Source organism: Pristis pectinata, chromosome 27 (genome assembly GCF_009764475.1).
Source record: "Pristis pectinata isolate sPriPec2 chromosome 27, sPriPec2.1.pri, whole genome shotgun sequence".
In the NCBI taxonomy this organism is placed as follows: domain Eukaryota; kingdom Metazoa; phylum Chordata; class Chondrichthyes; order Rhinopristiformes; family Pristidae; genus Pristis; species Pristis pectinata.
Window position 1 is genome coordinate 12573173 of NC_067431.1, and position 16776 is coordinate 12589948.

The 16776-nt window shown below is 39.2% G+C and overlaps 1 protein-coding gene across 1 annotated transcript in view; it reads right to left on the bottom strand.

The window, feature by feature from the left end:
- LOC127583572 (jhy protein homolog) overlaps nt 1-16776 on the bottom strand; it is a 42910-nt gene that overhangs the window by 23466 nt on the left and 2668 nt on the right. The window contains exon 3 of the mRNA XM_052039693.1: nt 8305-9370. Coding sequence (XP_051895653.1) covers nt 8305-9370 — 1066 coding nt within the window. The remainder of the gene's footprint in view (nt 1-8304; nt 9371-16776) is intronic.

Consider the following 16776-nt stretch of genomic DNA (forward strand, 5'->3'; position numbering starts at 1 on the left):
ATGGGAGTTGGGGGGACACCAGACCAGCAAGTTCAGGGCCATTATATCTCTGGCTGTCTCACTTATATTAGAAAAGATTGTGCTGAGAATTAATATCAAGAGATTGTTTAAAAAAAATGTAGACCTGCTGAAACCTACTTCTAACATACTCTGTTAGCTTGTGTCCCACAGAGCTGAAATCAGACAAAAGTGTAAAATCAGATTATTTTGACGCCATTTGCACTGTTTGACATGCTGTGAAAGAAAGGAATTGACAGATGGTTTGCATTTACATTGTGCTATGTACGATCTCTTACAGGCCTTCTAGAGATAATGATTTATGTTTAAATGTTTGTAAGAGATACTGAAGCCAACTGCAGACTTGATTACTTGCATTCATGGCTCTTAAAGGACATGCAAGCAGGGATATTGGATGGATTAGTTGTAATCTATCAAATTCACTCCATTCTGGAGGGGTCCTAGAAAAATTGGAAAATCCCAAATGTAACACCACTGTTCAAGAAAGGAAGGTCACAGAAATCAGCAAACTAAAGGCTGGTTAGCCTAACATCTGTCTTTAGGAAAATGCTGGGATGCACTATTATTGAGCTAATAGAAGGACATTTAGAAAATCATAAGACAATCAAATGTGGTTTTATGAAAGGAAAAATTGTACTTGACAAATTTGTTATAGTTCTTTGAAGATGTAACAAACAGATGAATAAAGGGAACTCAGCAGATGTAGTACAAATGGATTTCCAGAAGCTTTTGAAAAGGTACGACATAAAAGGTTACTACACAAAATAAGAGTGCATGATAATAAATGCAATACAATGGCATGGATAGTACAGTGATTAACAAACAGAAAACAGAGTGTTTGATAAATGGTAATTTTTGGACTGGCAAACAGAAACTGGTGGGTACCAAAATGATCAGTGCAAGACCTCAACGATTTGTAATCTATATTGATTTGGATGAAGGGACTGAGTGTACTATAGACAAATTTGCTTATAATACAAAGAGGACATAAAGAGCCTGCAAAGGGAAAAAAAGATTGAGTGGGCAGAAAGTTGCCAGATGGAGTGTGCTGTAGAAAGTTGTGAGGTTATCCACTTTGGAAGGAAAAATGTAAAAGTAAATTATCATTTAAGTGGAGTGAAACTACAAATCTTGTGGTATAAAAGGATCTGGGGTCCTAACACGTGAAACACAAAAGTATTAGTATATAGATGCAGAAAGTAATTAGGAAAGCTAATGGATTGATGCCCTTTATTGCAAGGGCATAGAATATAAAAGTAGGCAAGTTTTACTTGACTTTACAGGGTGCTGGTGAGATCACACCTGGAATACAATGTACAGTTTTGATCTCCATGTTTAAGGAAGGAAGCAAATGAAGACTAGTGAGGGCAGAATGACTCCCATTTTGTTATCAGGCTCTGACATACCTGATTCAAGCAATCAAATGCAAGTGGAATTATACTGCTGGAACCTGATTGCTCATTCTATTCATGAATGCAGTAACCTTGCATAAGTGCCCACCACCGCCAAATACAAACAATAAATGATTCTGTATATTTGCAGGAAATCTCCAACTTGACAGAACTTGTCCCTTCTGCTGGCTGTTTTCCAGAGAAAACACTTAATGAATTTCTTGGCCAGAGAGTATACCTGTTTGAAAAAAGATATGGACAAAAATTAAGAAAATTAATAGTATTCTCTGCATTTGTTTGAAGAAAGGCTGCCAGATATATGTTTACTTAGCCTTCCTTTAAGTGCATCCTGTGGTAGCAAGTACCACAGTTTCATGAGTCTCTGGATAAAAAAGTTTCTTCAATATTTCCTAACTGATTTATGGATGACTCTAAGACATCGATGTCCTCCAGGTTTGCTTTAATCCCACACATGGAAACTGTGCCTATCAAAACCTTTCACAGTTTTAAAGAGTTCAATCTTCAGCCTTCTCTTTTCCAGGGAAAGGGGAAGCTTACTTTTCATATTTCAAAGAATGTTATTTTTTTCTTAATATTTAGTCATGTAACACTGTACTGTATACTCATTTGTCACTATTCTCAGTACAAACCATTTAATTCTACTCACATTATGTCAACATGACATCAATTCTCCCAAACAATGTAGTCAGAGCAAAGAGCCTGACAATTTTAAAAAAAACACTAGTTCCAGCTGATCAATGACAGGATGGCATTAGACTTTGGCTTTTCCACAGAACCATAGAACTATAGAACCACACAGCACAAAACAGGCCCTTCGGCCCACCATGTTGTGCCATCCATCAAACCACCCTCACACTATCTAACCCTTTCCTCCCGCATATCCCTCTATCTCACATTCCTCCATATGCCTATCCAACAAACTCTTGAACCTGTCCAATGTATCTGCCTCCACCACCACCCCAGGCAGTGCATTCCATGCACCAACCACTCTCTGGGTGAAAAATCTCCTCCTGACATCTCCCCTGAACCCCCCACCCATATCCTTAAAGCCATGCCCTCTCGTCTTGAGCATTGGTGCCCTGGGAAGGAGGCGCTGACTGTCTACTCTATCTATTCCTCTCAATATTTTGTATACCTCTATCATGTCTCCTCTCATCCTCCTCCTTTCCAGTGAATAAAGCCCTAGCACCTTAAGCCTTTCCTCATATTCCATACACTCTAATCCAGGCAGCATCCTGGTAAATCTCCTCTGCACCCTCTCCAACGTCTCCACATCCTTCCTATAATGCGGCGACCAAAACTGAACATAGTACTCTAAGTGTGGTCTAACTAGAGTTTTGTAAAGCTGCATCATCACTTCGCGGCTCTTAAACTCAATCCCATGATTTATGAAAGCTAACATCCCATAGGCCTTCTTAACTGCTCTATCCACCTGTGAGGCAACTTTCAGTGAACTGTGAATATGAACCCCCAGATCCCTCTGCTCCTCTACACTGCCAAGTACCTTGCCATTTACCTTGTACTCTGCCCTGGAGTTTGTCCTTCCAAAGTGTACCACCTCACACTTCTCCGGATTGAACTCCATCTGCCACTTGTCAGCCCAGCTCTGCATCCTATCAATATCCCTCTGTAAGTTCTGACAGCCCTCCACACTATCCACAACACTGCTGATCTTAGTGTTGTCCGCAAACTTACTAACCCAGCCTTCCAACCCCTCATCCAAGTCATCTATAAATATCACAAAAAGTAGAGGTCCCAGAACTGATCCCTGCGGGACACCACTAGTCACTGCCCTCCAATCCGAGGGCACTCCTTCCACCACAACCCTCTGCTTTCTACAGGCAAGCCAATTCCTAATCCACACAGCCAAGCTTCCCTGGATCCCTTGGCCTCTGACCTTCTGAAGAAGCCTACCATGAGGAACCTTATCAAATGCCTTACTAAAATCCATATAGACCACATCCACCACACTACCCTCATCAATCTTCCTCGTCACCTCCTCAAAGAACTCTATCAGGCTTGTGAGGCAAGATCTTCCCTTCACAAAGCCATGGTGGCTGTCCCTACTCAGTCCATGATTATCCAGGTGTTCATAGATCCTATCCCTTAGAATCCTTTCTAACAGCTTACCCACCACAGACGTAACGCTCACCGGTCTGTAATTCCCTGGACTATCCCTACTACCTTTTTTGAACAAGGGGACAACATTCGCCACCCTCCAATCCTCCGGCACCATCCCCGTGGACAACGAGGACTCAAAGATCCTTACCAGTGGTTCAACAATCTCCTCCCTCACCTCTCGAAGCAGCCTGGGGAAAATTCCGTCAGGCCCCAGAGATTTATCTGTCTTGATATTATTTAACAATTTCAACACATCCTCTCTCTTGATATCTACAACCTCGAGAACATTACCCTTACCAGCACTCCCTTCCGTGTCATCAAGACCCCTCTCCTCGGTGAATACCGAAGAGAAGTATTTATTGAGAACTTCTCCCACTTCCGCCGCCTCTAGGCACATTCTCCCACCTTTGTCTTTAATTGGACCTACCTTTACCCTAGCCATCCTCCTACCCTTCACGTACGTGAAAAAGGCCTTGGGATTTTCCTTAACCCTACTAGCCAATGCCTTTTCATGTCCCCTTCTAGCTCTCCTCAGCCCTTTCTTAAGTTCCTTCCTCGCTACTCTATATTCCTCATGGGCCCTGTCTGAACCTTGCTGCTTATACCTTATGTATGCTATCTTCTTCTCCCTAACTAGTTGTTCCACCTCTCTCGTCACCCACGGCTCCTTCACCCTGCCATTCCTTCTCTGCCTCACCAGGACATATTTATCCCTAACATCCTGCATAAGATCCCTGAACATTGACCACACCTCCATGGTACATTTCCCTTCAAAAAGGACATCCCACTTTACACTCCCAAGTTCTCTCCTTATAACCTCATAGTTCACCCTTCCCCAATTAAATATCTTCTTGTCCTCTCTGCACCTGTCCCTGTCCATGACAATTTTAAAGGTTATGGAGCAATGGTCACTGTCCCCCAAATGCACACCCACCAATAGATCATTCACCTGTCCCAGTTCATTTCCTAAAACTAGATCTAGCATGGCATTCCCTCCAGTCGGCCTGTCAACATACTGCGTCAGGAATCCCTCCTGGACACATTTAACAAATTCCGTCCCATCTAAACCTTTGGCACTAAGCAGGTTCCAGTCTATATTTGGGAAGTTGAAGTCTCCCATTATAACAATCCTGTTATTTTGCTTCTCTCCAAACACTGCCTGCCAATCTGCTCCTCCGGGGGACCTATAGAATACTCCTAGTAGAGTAGCTGCTCCTTTCTTGTTCCTTACTTCCACCCATACGGACTCTAGAGATGATCCTTCTACAATATCCATCCTTACAGTGTCCCTGACCAGTATCGCCACCCCTCCTCCTCTTCTCCCCCCTTCCCTATCCCTCTTAAAACACCGAAAACCAGGAATATTCAATATCCACTCCTGCCCTGACGTCAGCCACGTCTCAGTAATAGCCACAATATCATAGTCCCCCATACTTATCCAAGCCCTCAGTTCATCTCCCTTATTCCTGACGCTTCTTGCATTTAAGTAAACACATTTTAGTCCATCTACCTTACTATTTTATAGCCTGTATTCTGCTTCTCCTCCCCTGTTTGATCTAACTTTTCCCCATCCCCTTCTTCCTCTGACCTACTCCTCCGGTTCCCTTCCCCCTCACAAACTAGTTTAAACCCTCCCGAACCACCCTAGCAAACCTAGCCGCAAGGATATTGGCCCCCTTCTGGTTCGGGTGTAACCCGTCCTCTCTGTACAGGCCCCACCTTCCCGAGAAGCGATCCCAATGATTTCCCCACTGAGCCTTTTCAACAGCTGCACCAAGTTTCAGTACATCTCTCAGCACATATTAATAGACTACGGAATGTTTCATTTGGTCATGGACAGCTCCTTGCTCTGGAACATCAGCCAGTTTTGGATGGACTAGGGGGCACCTTTCACTGAGCTGGTAATCTTCCAGGAGTGGTTGCTGTTTGTATCACTCTGTATGCTTGGGAGTAACATGTAGGGCACAAAGTCCTGTGTTATGCAGCTGGTCCAGATGAATCTTGACAAATTGCCTTCAGTGGTCAGGGTTAATTGCTGCAAAAGTGAGGTTCAGTTTTTGACAACTGGTTTGACCCTTTTACCATTGGGCCTGAGTATTTGAAGTTCCTGAGAATATGATTTTGAAGAGCTGGGGCATGAACCAAGCACTGGATAGGATGTACAGGTAAAGTGCAGCAAAAAAGTAGCATTATGGCAACAGCACACACTCTAGGAAAAGCCTGGACATCAGGTGCAAGGTACTCTTCAAGTTGCTGCAAGTGTGACCTGTACCCGTGCCTGTGCTCCAGAAGTCTCTCAGGTCAACTGGATGTCAAATATGAGGCCTGTCCACAGAGATGTGGAATACAAATCTCTAAAGAAAGGGGGAGGGAATATGGCCCTCATCATGATGACTACCAATGTGTGTGGCAGCATCAAGTGGCGCCTAGACCCTGAGCAATAAACACAAACTATTGCAATATGCTGGGGTTCTATCTGACCCTAATACTGCAGTGGATGAGCTTGGCCATGCTACCATGGAGTCTTCTTTCCGGCTGGACTTTACCATAACTGTCTCTTCCTCATAGAAAAGTTTGTGCAGAAGAACACCTTTCTTCAACAAGCCAGTCAGGCAGTGGTCTTCTTAAAATGTACTGGCCCTGTGAGAAAGTATATAGTGGGTCCTGTTGGACCACACTTGGCAGAATGCCTGTTTACCAAAACTTTCAAAGAAGCACCTAGACATTGCTTGGCTGATGATGAAAAGATCCGTCCTTGTCAAATCCTTCTTGCTCAGCCAGTTTCATTGCACTGTATATTGTCCTATAGGTGGTTGCAGATGATGAAAAGATCCCTCCTTGTCAAATCCTTCTTGCTCAGCCGGAGTTTCATTGCACTGTATATTGTCCTATAGGTGGTTGCAATGTGGTGAGACCATCATTCATTTACTTCAGGAATGTATGTTCGCCAAGAAGGTTTGGAAAGAGATACATCACACAAACTTGACGGAGGAGAGAGGGCAGTCTGTATACAACAAAGGACATTGTTCTATATACTAATGCAGACAATTCTCATTGTTGCAGGATAGGTAGTCTTCTTAAGAAAATCTCAAATGCTGGGACACATTTTAATCATTGGATGTTGTGAATTTTGTACATCTGCTTTTATAGAATTAGATGTCATGGTCTTACTTGAGAATGAGTGACAAACAACAACATCTGTTTACTGTCACATCCTGGTTTCCTGGATGCTTATCTTCTTTAATAGGTACAACTTTACATTTCCGATATCTTTGTAAGTTATTTTGCATCCTTGCCAGTAAATCTTAAGCTTTTATAATATGGTAATCAGAAATGAAATAGAAAAAATCTGATAAAAGCAGTAAAAGATTACTTTTAAGATATAAAAGCAATACATTTTAGTAACACTTGAATAATCATAAAAATGATTCAATAAATGAAGACGGTAAAAAAGAGTAAATGGTAATAGTATGAAAATGAATGGAAACAATACAGAACGAAGGCACTGGAAAAAATGTTAAAACTCCTAACATTAAAAAATGGAACAAGATATATGCTAAATAAAAAAAATACAGTTGCTCAGCTGATGTGTGGCAGACTAGGTTATGATCACTTGGTTTTTGGAATAGGCTTGGTGTGCATTCTGATGTACATTTCTTAAAAGTACAACAAAAGTCTGATCTTTATGTCAAAGTCCAGTATTCCTGTTTACTTTTGTGCCATATGGTATGGGTATTATCAAAATTAACAAACTCCTGAAATAATATTCCAATTATTAAAATAATAAGCCATGATCCCACTCCTAGTTCACATCTGGAATTAGATTTGAAAGATTGCAGCAATGGAACAGATTCCACAATGAGAAAATAAGGCCGTAATGGACTTTCAAACTTGTTTTACCATTCAATAAAATTATAGCTGACTTGTGCTTTGTTCACTTTCCAACCCTCATCAACATCCAGCATAGAACAGTACAACTCAGGAAACAGGCCTTTGGCCCACGATGTCCATGCCGACCATGATGCCGAATTAAACTAAACCTACCTGCCCATTCACATGAATTGGAATTTGCACCTTAGAGATTAGATGGGAATAATAATTAATTACTTTTTATTGCTGCTAATTATTTCCTCATATTATAATTTAATTATGGTTTTATAAACTTTTACTTTTTTTTATTACTAAGGCAAACTCAATAGTTTTTAAATGCCTCTAAACATCAGAATTTAAAATTGTTACAAAAAAAAAGCACCTTTGCTTTGACTGGAGGGCTCAGCTTTGCCTCCTGTCAAAGGCTGTCAGGGCAGATGGAATCTCAGCAATAAACTGCCCAGGGTCTCCTTCCTGCTGAAGCCTTGCATACCTTGAACACCTCCTAGGGCCAGAGGATCAGCCCATTCCGCTATCCATATCTGGCCAAAGTAAGACCAGGCAGTGGGACAAATCCAGTTTTAATTGACTCCGTGTAGTAGGATAGCAAAATTCTACAGAAGAAATAATCAGAAAATGCTGAAAATACTCATGAGGGTCAGACAGCATTTGAAAATAGAGAAACATAATTAACATTTCAGACTGACGACCTTTCATTCTGCCAAGCTGTACATAACAAAATCCCAGTTGTGCAATGCCTTGGTTACTTGAGCTAGAATATGTTAACTAGTTTTCACACGCAAGCACTTAATATTGAAACATGGGATGGCTTCTGCCCTTTTAAAGGACATGGTCAATAAAGCAAAATTATCATCACACCTACCTTCTGAGTACTTCTGGTCTTCATTTCATTGTATAATTGTTGATATGAGGTTATTTTGCGTGCACCCAGAGTTTGCTTATTACGTTCCACAATGTCATTCCTTGATCTTTCTTTTGCTTCTAATTTCCTGTCACAAGAGATCACAGGGACCTTGCTGCTTTTAACACTATTTATGCTTCCATCACTGTGCATTGACTCACACTCCCAGTACTGTATGTACTCTTTCTGATAGTGATCATTTAAATTTTCAAAGTCTTCTTCATGGTGATGTTTATTTTTCCCATGATCATCCTGGGATCCTGTTTCTGCAATCTTGTCTGTTGCCATTTTCCTATCCTTTCGCAAATCACTCTTGTTGGTCTCATAAGATCCAAAAGAATCAAGAGACTCACATTCTTCTTGACTGCTTTCAATATTTTTACAATAAGGAGGTGGTCTTTTCCTTTTAGTCTGTTTCTCTTCATTGCTGTCATTTTCTCTCAAACGAAATCTAACTCCTTGAGATTTACCCATTTGTTTCTTGTGTTCCAATAAGTTAAGGTGTCCATATTCACGATCCTTCAACATTTCATTGTCACTTGTTCCATTGTGATATTTATTTTTCCCATGTTTAACCCATGGTACTGTTTTTGCAATATTTTCTGATCTGCTTTTCCTGTGGTTTTGCAAATCAGTTGTACTGTTATCATCATAAGAGGCAGAAGAATCAAATAAATCACATTCTTCTTGACTGCTGTCACTAAATTTGCAAGGAGAAGGTGGTCTTTTCCTTTTAGGTTGCTTCTCTGCATTTTTACCATTTTCTCTCAAAATAAATCTAACTCCTTGAGATTTATTTGCTAGCCTTCTATGTTCCAATAAATCTGGGTGCTTAAATTCATGGGATACTGCAACATCATTCTCTAACAGGTCATTCGACTCCTGGAGCAAATTCATCAGGGAATCATTAAGATGTGGGCTTTGTTGTTGAAGCACCTCCTTGGACAAAAGAATCTCTGCCCCCTCTCTGGTATTCCTCCAATTGGGATCATACTTTAGGCTGGCATATTTGTCACTGGTGTGATTTCTGCAAGAATGTAAAATTAAAAATCAGTTGAAGCCGAACAAACTGTGACTTAAGCATCGATAGAAAGGAAAGTAGCCTATTAGTCTGTGTTAATGTAGCATTAATTATCATGTAGTAGGGCACAAAAGTAGAGCAATCAAAGGATTGACTGCAAAAGCTACTGTACTGTTGCACATATTTTTGTAGGTTAAGACCATCATTTAATCTTATATGTCATATATTAACAAGACAGTAAATTCTCAGACTGCTAACATTAGAAATGGTGGCACAGGTGAAAATTCCTTACTTGCAACTGTTGGACATAGCAAATTAAGGATGGACTATGCATTGGAGATCCTGAATATAAAAATTATCAGGCAAGGTAATGCCCCAGGCTATATCACAACAGGTAAAAGTGGAAACTAATAAGAAAAGGGGAACATGGTGTGTGTGTTTGTGTGTATGTATATATTCAAATGACACAAATACATTATTTTTCTTTCAATAGATTTCTGAACACTGGCAAAATGGCAACAAGAGTAATGACTTCTGGAATACAATTACAGAATTTGGAGGTAGAAATACCTGTATTTGATGCTAGATTAGAGAGAACAAACACATGGGATTGGAACCAAACTATTGGCAGAATTAGAAAGATGCATCGATTTTTTTTTAAAGATTGTATACTTTCCCATCCCAGGGATTTGTAGCAAAACCTCAGTTTTTTCACTATATTGCTTAAAAATAAAATAAAAATTGATAAGCATTCAATATTATTGAAATCACCATTCTACCTTGTGAAGAATTTAATTCCAAATTACTTTAGGGGTTAATAAATCTTATTAAAATTGAACTTAGAAATTCACACATGCATGAGCAATCTGAACATTGGAAGGGCATCCTGAGGCACTACAATACAGTCTCTACTAAGCTCCTATTAGCCTTGAAAATACAGTTATAATTTTGTACTCTCCAGCATGACTAGGGTGAGAAGCCAAGAATGACTGCCAGATAGTCCAATCTGCTGGCTGAAATTTACGGTGGACACAGTGTACATGTCGTACAAGTTTCTCAGATGCATCACAATGAAAATGATTTTCTTTGCCTACTGGTGAAACATTATCTGGTTATTCATAAAGTATTTTAAGTTCACACTTTTATCACCCAGGGAAATCTGCAATGCAAGCAGTTTTTAATGTCTTATTCACAATAGGCAACTTTCTCTTTAAAGTTCAGCAAAAGTAATTTCAAGATTTCCAACAAAGTCTTCAGGAACATTCAATACAATGAGTTGTTCCAAAACTCTCGAAGTATAATGGCTTTAAATAATACAGGCATTCTTTGCTATTTAAGTCTGCTTTCCTTTGCATGGCCCACATTGAATGCAAATTGTGTTTGCATATATCAGTTTCTTCGGGAAATATCATTTCAGCAAAGTATGTAGCCATAAACACAACATGCATTAACAGTTTTAAAAGAAAACTAAATGGAAGCTATATGTTTAATAACATTGCATATCCATATTGAAAAGCAAAGAGTCCCAGTTATTGCAAATGATACCTAAGTGCATGAGGTGTAATTATCAGGAAACCATTCCTATTCAGCCTCTCACACTGATTGATGCAGTATTTGAGAAGCTGTAATATATTAAATGGATACTTTGTTTTATTTGATGTGACCATGATGAGCACTAATAATGTAGTCCATTAGACTACGCAAATATCATTGCATAGATTTGAGACCCTTGCAGTAACCTCGTTAGTCGACCAGGAATTTGAAACACTTGTTCGGCATCTCTTGCACATCCAGAAACAAAAGTGTTCTTTATCAATTGTTTGGGTAACCTTTTATTCAATTGGTAACAAAAAGATTCAACCTCGTTTCACAGTAGACCACGAAGGAGCACTTTACACTCATTTTGTTTCAATACAGCAACTTTGGTTACACAATATGACAATTTGGATATCATGTAGTGAAATAAACCTTGTGAAGTTCACATTCAGAATGATTAGCCATTACTATCGCTTGAAAGAATCCATTCTGACAGCAAGGTATCCTTATGAGAAATGTTTCAACAGAAACTGCTTCGTTATTTCCTTTTCTTATTTTTCTGTATCTGGATGTCACTGGTAACGTCATCATTTATTGCCTTGTCCTTGAAATGAGAATGTTGAGCCATCTTGTTGAATGACTGCAGTCCTAGAGAGAGTATTCTCACACTTGTGAGACTCAGGAATTTCAGGATTTAGCTCTAGTGATGTATTCCCAAGCTGGATAGTGTGCAGCCTGAAGGAGAACCTACAAACTGTCAGAGTAGCCTAGGCAAGTAACTGCAGTGCCTTTTGTAGACGGTTCACACTGAAGTCACTGCATGGTGGTTATGGAGGGAATAAATGTTTTGGGTGGTTGATTAAGCACATTGACCAGTAGGTGGCAGTGTTGTGACACTGGTGTTCAGTACTACAGCTGGAGTGATATTTGGTCAAATGTCCTTTATTGGATCCAGGGTGCCCAGCAGTTTTTTTTTAATATCATGTGGCTGAAGCAAATTCGATGAAAGCTGGCTTCTGTGATGGTGGAGATCTGGGACAAAGCCAAGGTGGTGCATCTATATGACACTTCTGGATGAACATAGTTGGGAATGCTTCAGCCTTATCTCCTGCACACGCATGTTGGACCCCACCATTTTGAGGATGGAGATATTCTCAGAACCTTCCCTTCCCACCACCAGTCATGACTAAATGTATCAGGATTGAAGTACTTTGATTTAATGGTTGGTTGTGAGATTGCCTAAGTCTGCCTATTGCACGTTGTTTTTCCTACCTAGCGTGGGTGTAATCCTGTGTTGCAGCTTCACCAGACTGGCACTTTGTCATTTTGTATATGTGCCTGGTGCTCTCAGCAGACCCTTCTGCACTCACTGAACTACAGTTGATACCCTAGCTTGATAGTAATGGTAGAATGAGGGATATGCTGCGCCACAACACTACAGATTGTGCTGAAGTACCTTTCTACTGTTGCTAATGGTGCGTAGCATCTCATGGTTGCTCAGTTTTAAGCTGCCAGATCTTTTCTGAATTTATCCCATTTAGCACAATAGAGAGTGACCGATGTATGAAAACAAGACTCTGCAGTGATCACGTCTACCAATGCTATCATGGACAGGTGCATCTGCTGCAGGTGAAGACGAAGTCAATTAAATGTAACCCCTGTGTTGGTTAACTCAATACTTCTCCTGTCGGTTCAGTCACTACTTGCCACTGTCCTGGGTTTGCAGCTATGACCTTAAAGTCTCAGCCAGTTCAGGCATTTCTAGTGTTACTAGTCAACTCCTGTTGATGGACATTGAAATCCCCCACTCAAGGTACAATCCCTGTGTCCTTGCTGCTTTTGGTGCACTGATTTGTCAGCTGAAGGAGGGCAATAGGTGGTAATCAGGAGGGGATTTTCTTGCTCATGTTTGACTGATCCATGAGATTTCAAGATATCTGGACTACTGGGCTATCCATCCCACATGTATACCACTGTGTTGCAACCTCTGGTGGGACAAGATATACCCCAAGATTGTGATGAGGAATTTGGAACATTGTCTATAAGGAATGATTTCTGAGCACAACTGTGTCAGGCTATTCTTTGGCAAATTTTTACAGTTTTCAATTATTGTACAATTAATTTAGCTGTTGTTCAGTCATCCTCAACCAAAGATTTTGTTGTGTGCTCAATATTCTTATTTATTATCACCCTGATGTAATGTACAACATTCTACAGAAAGGGTAGGGAGAGGAACTTGGTAAGATTTCTCATGGGGAGTATGTTTTAAAATACTTAGCAGGTAACATTAACAGTTTAAAGAGGATGATTCAAGTGAACTTATCAGAACTTTGATGAAGAGGAAGATATAGCATTAACATTTAATTCAGAGATTGACTGATCTGCTGCACATTTACAAGCTTTTCATGTTTCATTTCAGACTTGAAGAATTATATTATCTCATGTTATATCTTCTAAATTAGAGTACATTTTAGACTTGGAAATAATTGCCTTCACAATCCCTACTAACTGTGGTGAGTAAAAGTATCCATAAGAAATAGTGAATGCTAAACACCAATATGCCAGGCTTCCAGCAAAACCATGGCTGAGCAGCAGTTAATATTAAGGAGCTGTTCTGCAGCAAATACAGATTTCCAGGATGCAAAATAATGCCATGGTATTTATCAAGCAGTAAACGTACTTAAAAAAAAGGATACAAAGACCATACTTTTCAGCAATCTACTACTCAGGCAGTGCCAAGTACAATGAGCTTAATATAAAGAGCAAGCATAGGAATGTACCATGCACAACTTAACCACTTGGGGAGATGTGGGAGGGGTGGTGGGGGTGAGTGCTTGACATCATGAAATCTGTTAGGGGAAGATCTAATCGGAGTTTAAAATGCCAATGTATCCTTCCCAAGCATACCCTCCCAATGCACAAATCATTTTTTGCTATCATTATATCATTAATCAAAGATAAAACTGTGTAATGAGGAAAATGTGTTCTGAAAACTTACCTCATGTGGCAAATCTCATGGAGAATTGCAGTTTTATTTAAATTGGGAGAATTTTAAACATTTTAAAAACAGCTTTACCCATAAATTCCTCTATCAACTTAGGTGAACCAGACATAATGATCTATAAAATGGATAACTTCTTCATAATGCTACTTAAGTTTGAAAAAAATCTGTCCTATTCATTTAGACAAGATGCCTCATAATACAAAAGAGCACACCAGAACAAGATGTAGAAGGAAACCTTTGGTTATACTTCATGTGCAGAGCATATTCATATCAACAAGATACAGAAGAGCAACACCAGAAAAAAAAACACGTAATTTTTGTTTTGTCTCTATTTAGTCATTAACATATAGGCATATATAGTTTGAGAAATATCACATACAATATATTGTGATTCTAAGACTGCTAAAAGATTCTTGTTTGAAACAACATTTGATGGAATTGAGCATTGGAATTGAAATGGAAATGCTGCTTCTGGTGGTTTGTGTGATAAAAGACAAGCTATTAGTCCTCTTGAATAAATTGTTAATCATCTCTTTATTATCACCACTGGCAAAACAATGTCTGATATATTAGCCTAGAAGGAACTTAAGACATAATGATTAAAGTCTATGGTGACTTTGATGGATATTGACAGTGAGATCCTTCCTACATGGCTGCTTGGAGGTTTCCTTGAGGCAGATGGCTCACATAAAAATGAAATCCAAAATCATATTATTTTGTGAAACATTGAGATTAGAATTGCTGTATTACCCCCTTGATGAGCAATTATGTCAGCCAAATTGTTCACAGGGTTAACACATGCCTATGTGTACTAGTGCACAACAATCTCCCTATTTATCAATCTGAGGGAGGAGAAAAGTAGTTATCGTATACACTCATCATCATCATCGTGACCACATCTGAAGTTAATATAATACTTTATATCAAGAGCAGTTTCTAGAATTCATACTTCCTAATGCCGAACTGATTTCTTTTTTGTAAAACTTTTTTACCTCTGACTGCATGTGTAACTATTACTTACCATTAAATTTAGTCTTATGCTTTAGACAGTGTTTTCATTGAGTAAAGAGAATGCATTTAATTGAAAGCATAAAATCTCAAATTATTTGTAAAACCATCATATAAAATGGTACCGCTTGCAAAATTCTGCAATATTCACTTAATATGTATCATTCTCATTACCAAAGCTTACAAAGTCCATATACTAAAGCTACATAAAACTTTAATGTGTTTGTGTTTCTGAACATGAATACTTTGTATATTTAGAAATAAAGACCTGTGCTTATAAAGTGTCTTTCATGGCTTAAGGATGTCCTGAGACAGTCTGCAATTATTGAATTTTTGCTTTTAAATTATAATTACTTACCTTGTATAGTAAATGTCTCATTACAACAGAAAGATAAATTTGCTAGGTATACTAAGGAGATTTTTAACTGCACTAAGGTTATATCATTTCATAATTCCGGCAAGTAAATATTGGATCTGAAAACTGAGATGACGTCCAAATGAATTTCTAGTTTGGAAATTCTATCCCTAACGAAGCTTACAGTGCTTCTGCATCTGCTTTTATTAATTGAAAAATGACCATATTAGAGTGTAAATAAATGCTGAAGTGTTTTATTTTATGACATCTGAGTAAAACCAATAAAAAAAACAGCTTGTCTTTAATATTTACTCACTCTTCTGTGGAGAACAGACCACCTCTGCCCCTTACTGGGTGGAAGAGGTAGTGCATCCTCTCCATATAAGCCTGTGACTTGAATAAAGAATGTGTACAGCTTTGAGCTACAGCTCAAACCTGTACACATTCTTTATTTCAGCCAACATGATGAGTGAGACAATAAGAAGTTAATATGCTAAGCATGATGAACTTGAAAGCCATGGGTTGAAGGTAGAAAAAGACAAAGAATAAACAAGTGCTGTTTCCATTTTTTACAATATTCTTCTTTGCCGTCTTGATGATTAGGGAAAAAGGTGTCTGAGGCTTATCTCCCCTGAACTGTTGTGGACTAAATGATTATCAGGGCAGCTACAGAGATGATACAATCATTCTGAGTTAGTGGGAGGGAATAAAATTATCAACGAACAATAAGTGAAGACAAGAAATGGCAAACCCACCAAAATGAAGCCTAAAATCAGTTTTCTAAGGTTTATATTCATAGGAAAATCAGGAAATTATTGGCAAGAGTGGTGAAAGCAAACATTAACAATAATGGGGTGAAAGGTGAGGAGCTGTACCTAAAACTGACAAGACGTATACCAAGATAAGAGCAATGAAGTTAAATGATCCTTTGTTCTAAACAAATTAATTTGACAAACAATGGAAAAGGGATGAGTCATGGGATGTGAGGAAAAAAGTATTAGGCCAGTATCCAATATTTAATGTTGAGACCAAAGGTCACACGACTCAGAACCAGTGGCCAGAAATGCATAGGACATGCTATGCAAAGAAGATTGAGTATAAGCCAAGAGGATACTTTAATCAACACATAAATAATGAGAGAGTAATGTGCTAGGTACAGTTCATGTTATGACATGAAGGCAGCTTTGGGCAGGGAGGTTAAATGATATGCAATTGGCTGTGCCTAGGCAATGTGGAATCTCGATGACTGGTTACTTGGATGGAGCAGTAAAGTCCCTACTGTGCCACAAGCACCATAGCCCAGGAAGAATCATAGAAACATTAGCACAGAAGGAAGGCAACAAACCCATTGAATCTATGCTGGTACATTGCAAAGAGGTCCATCAGTCCCATTGAGCTATAGCTCTGAAAATTAGTTTCCCTCAAGTGCCCATCTAATTCCCTTTTTAAATTCCTGAATGACTGTTTTCACTACTTTTAGAGGTAGTGTTCCAGATCACAAACTCCCTT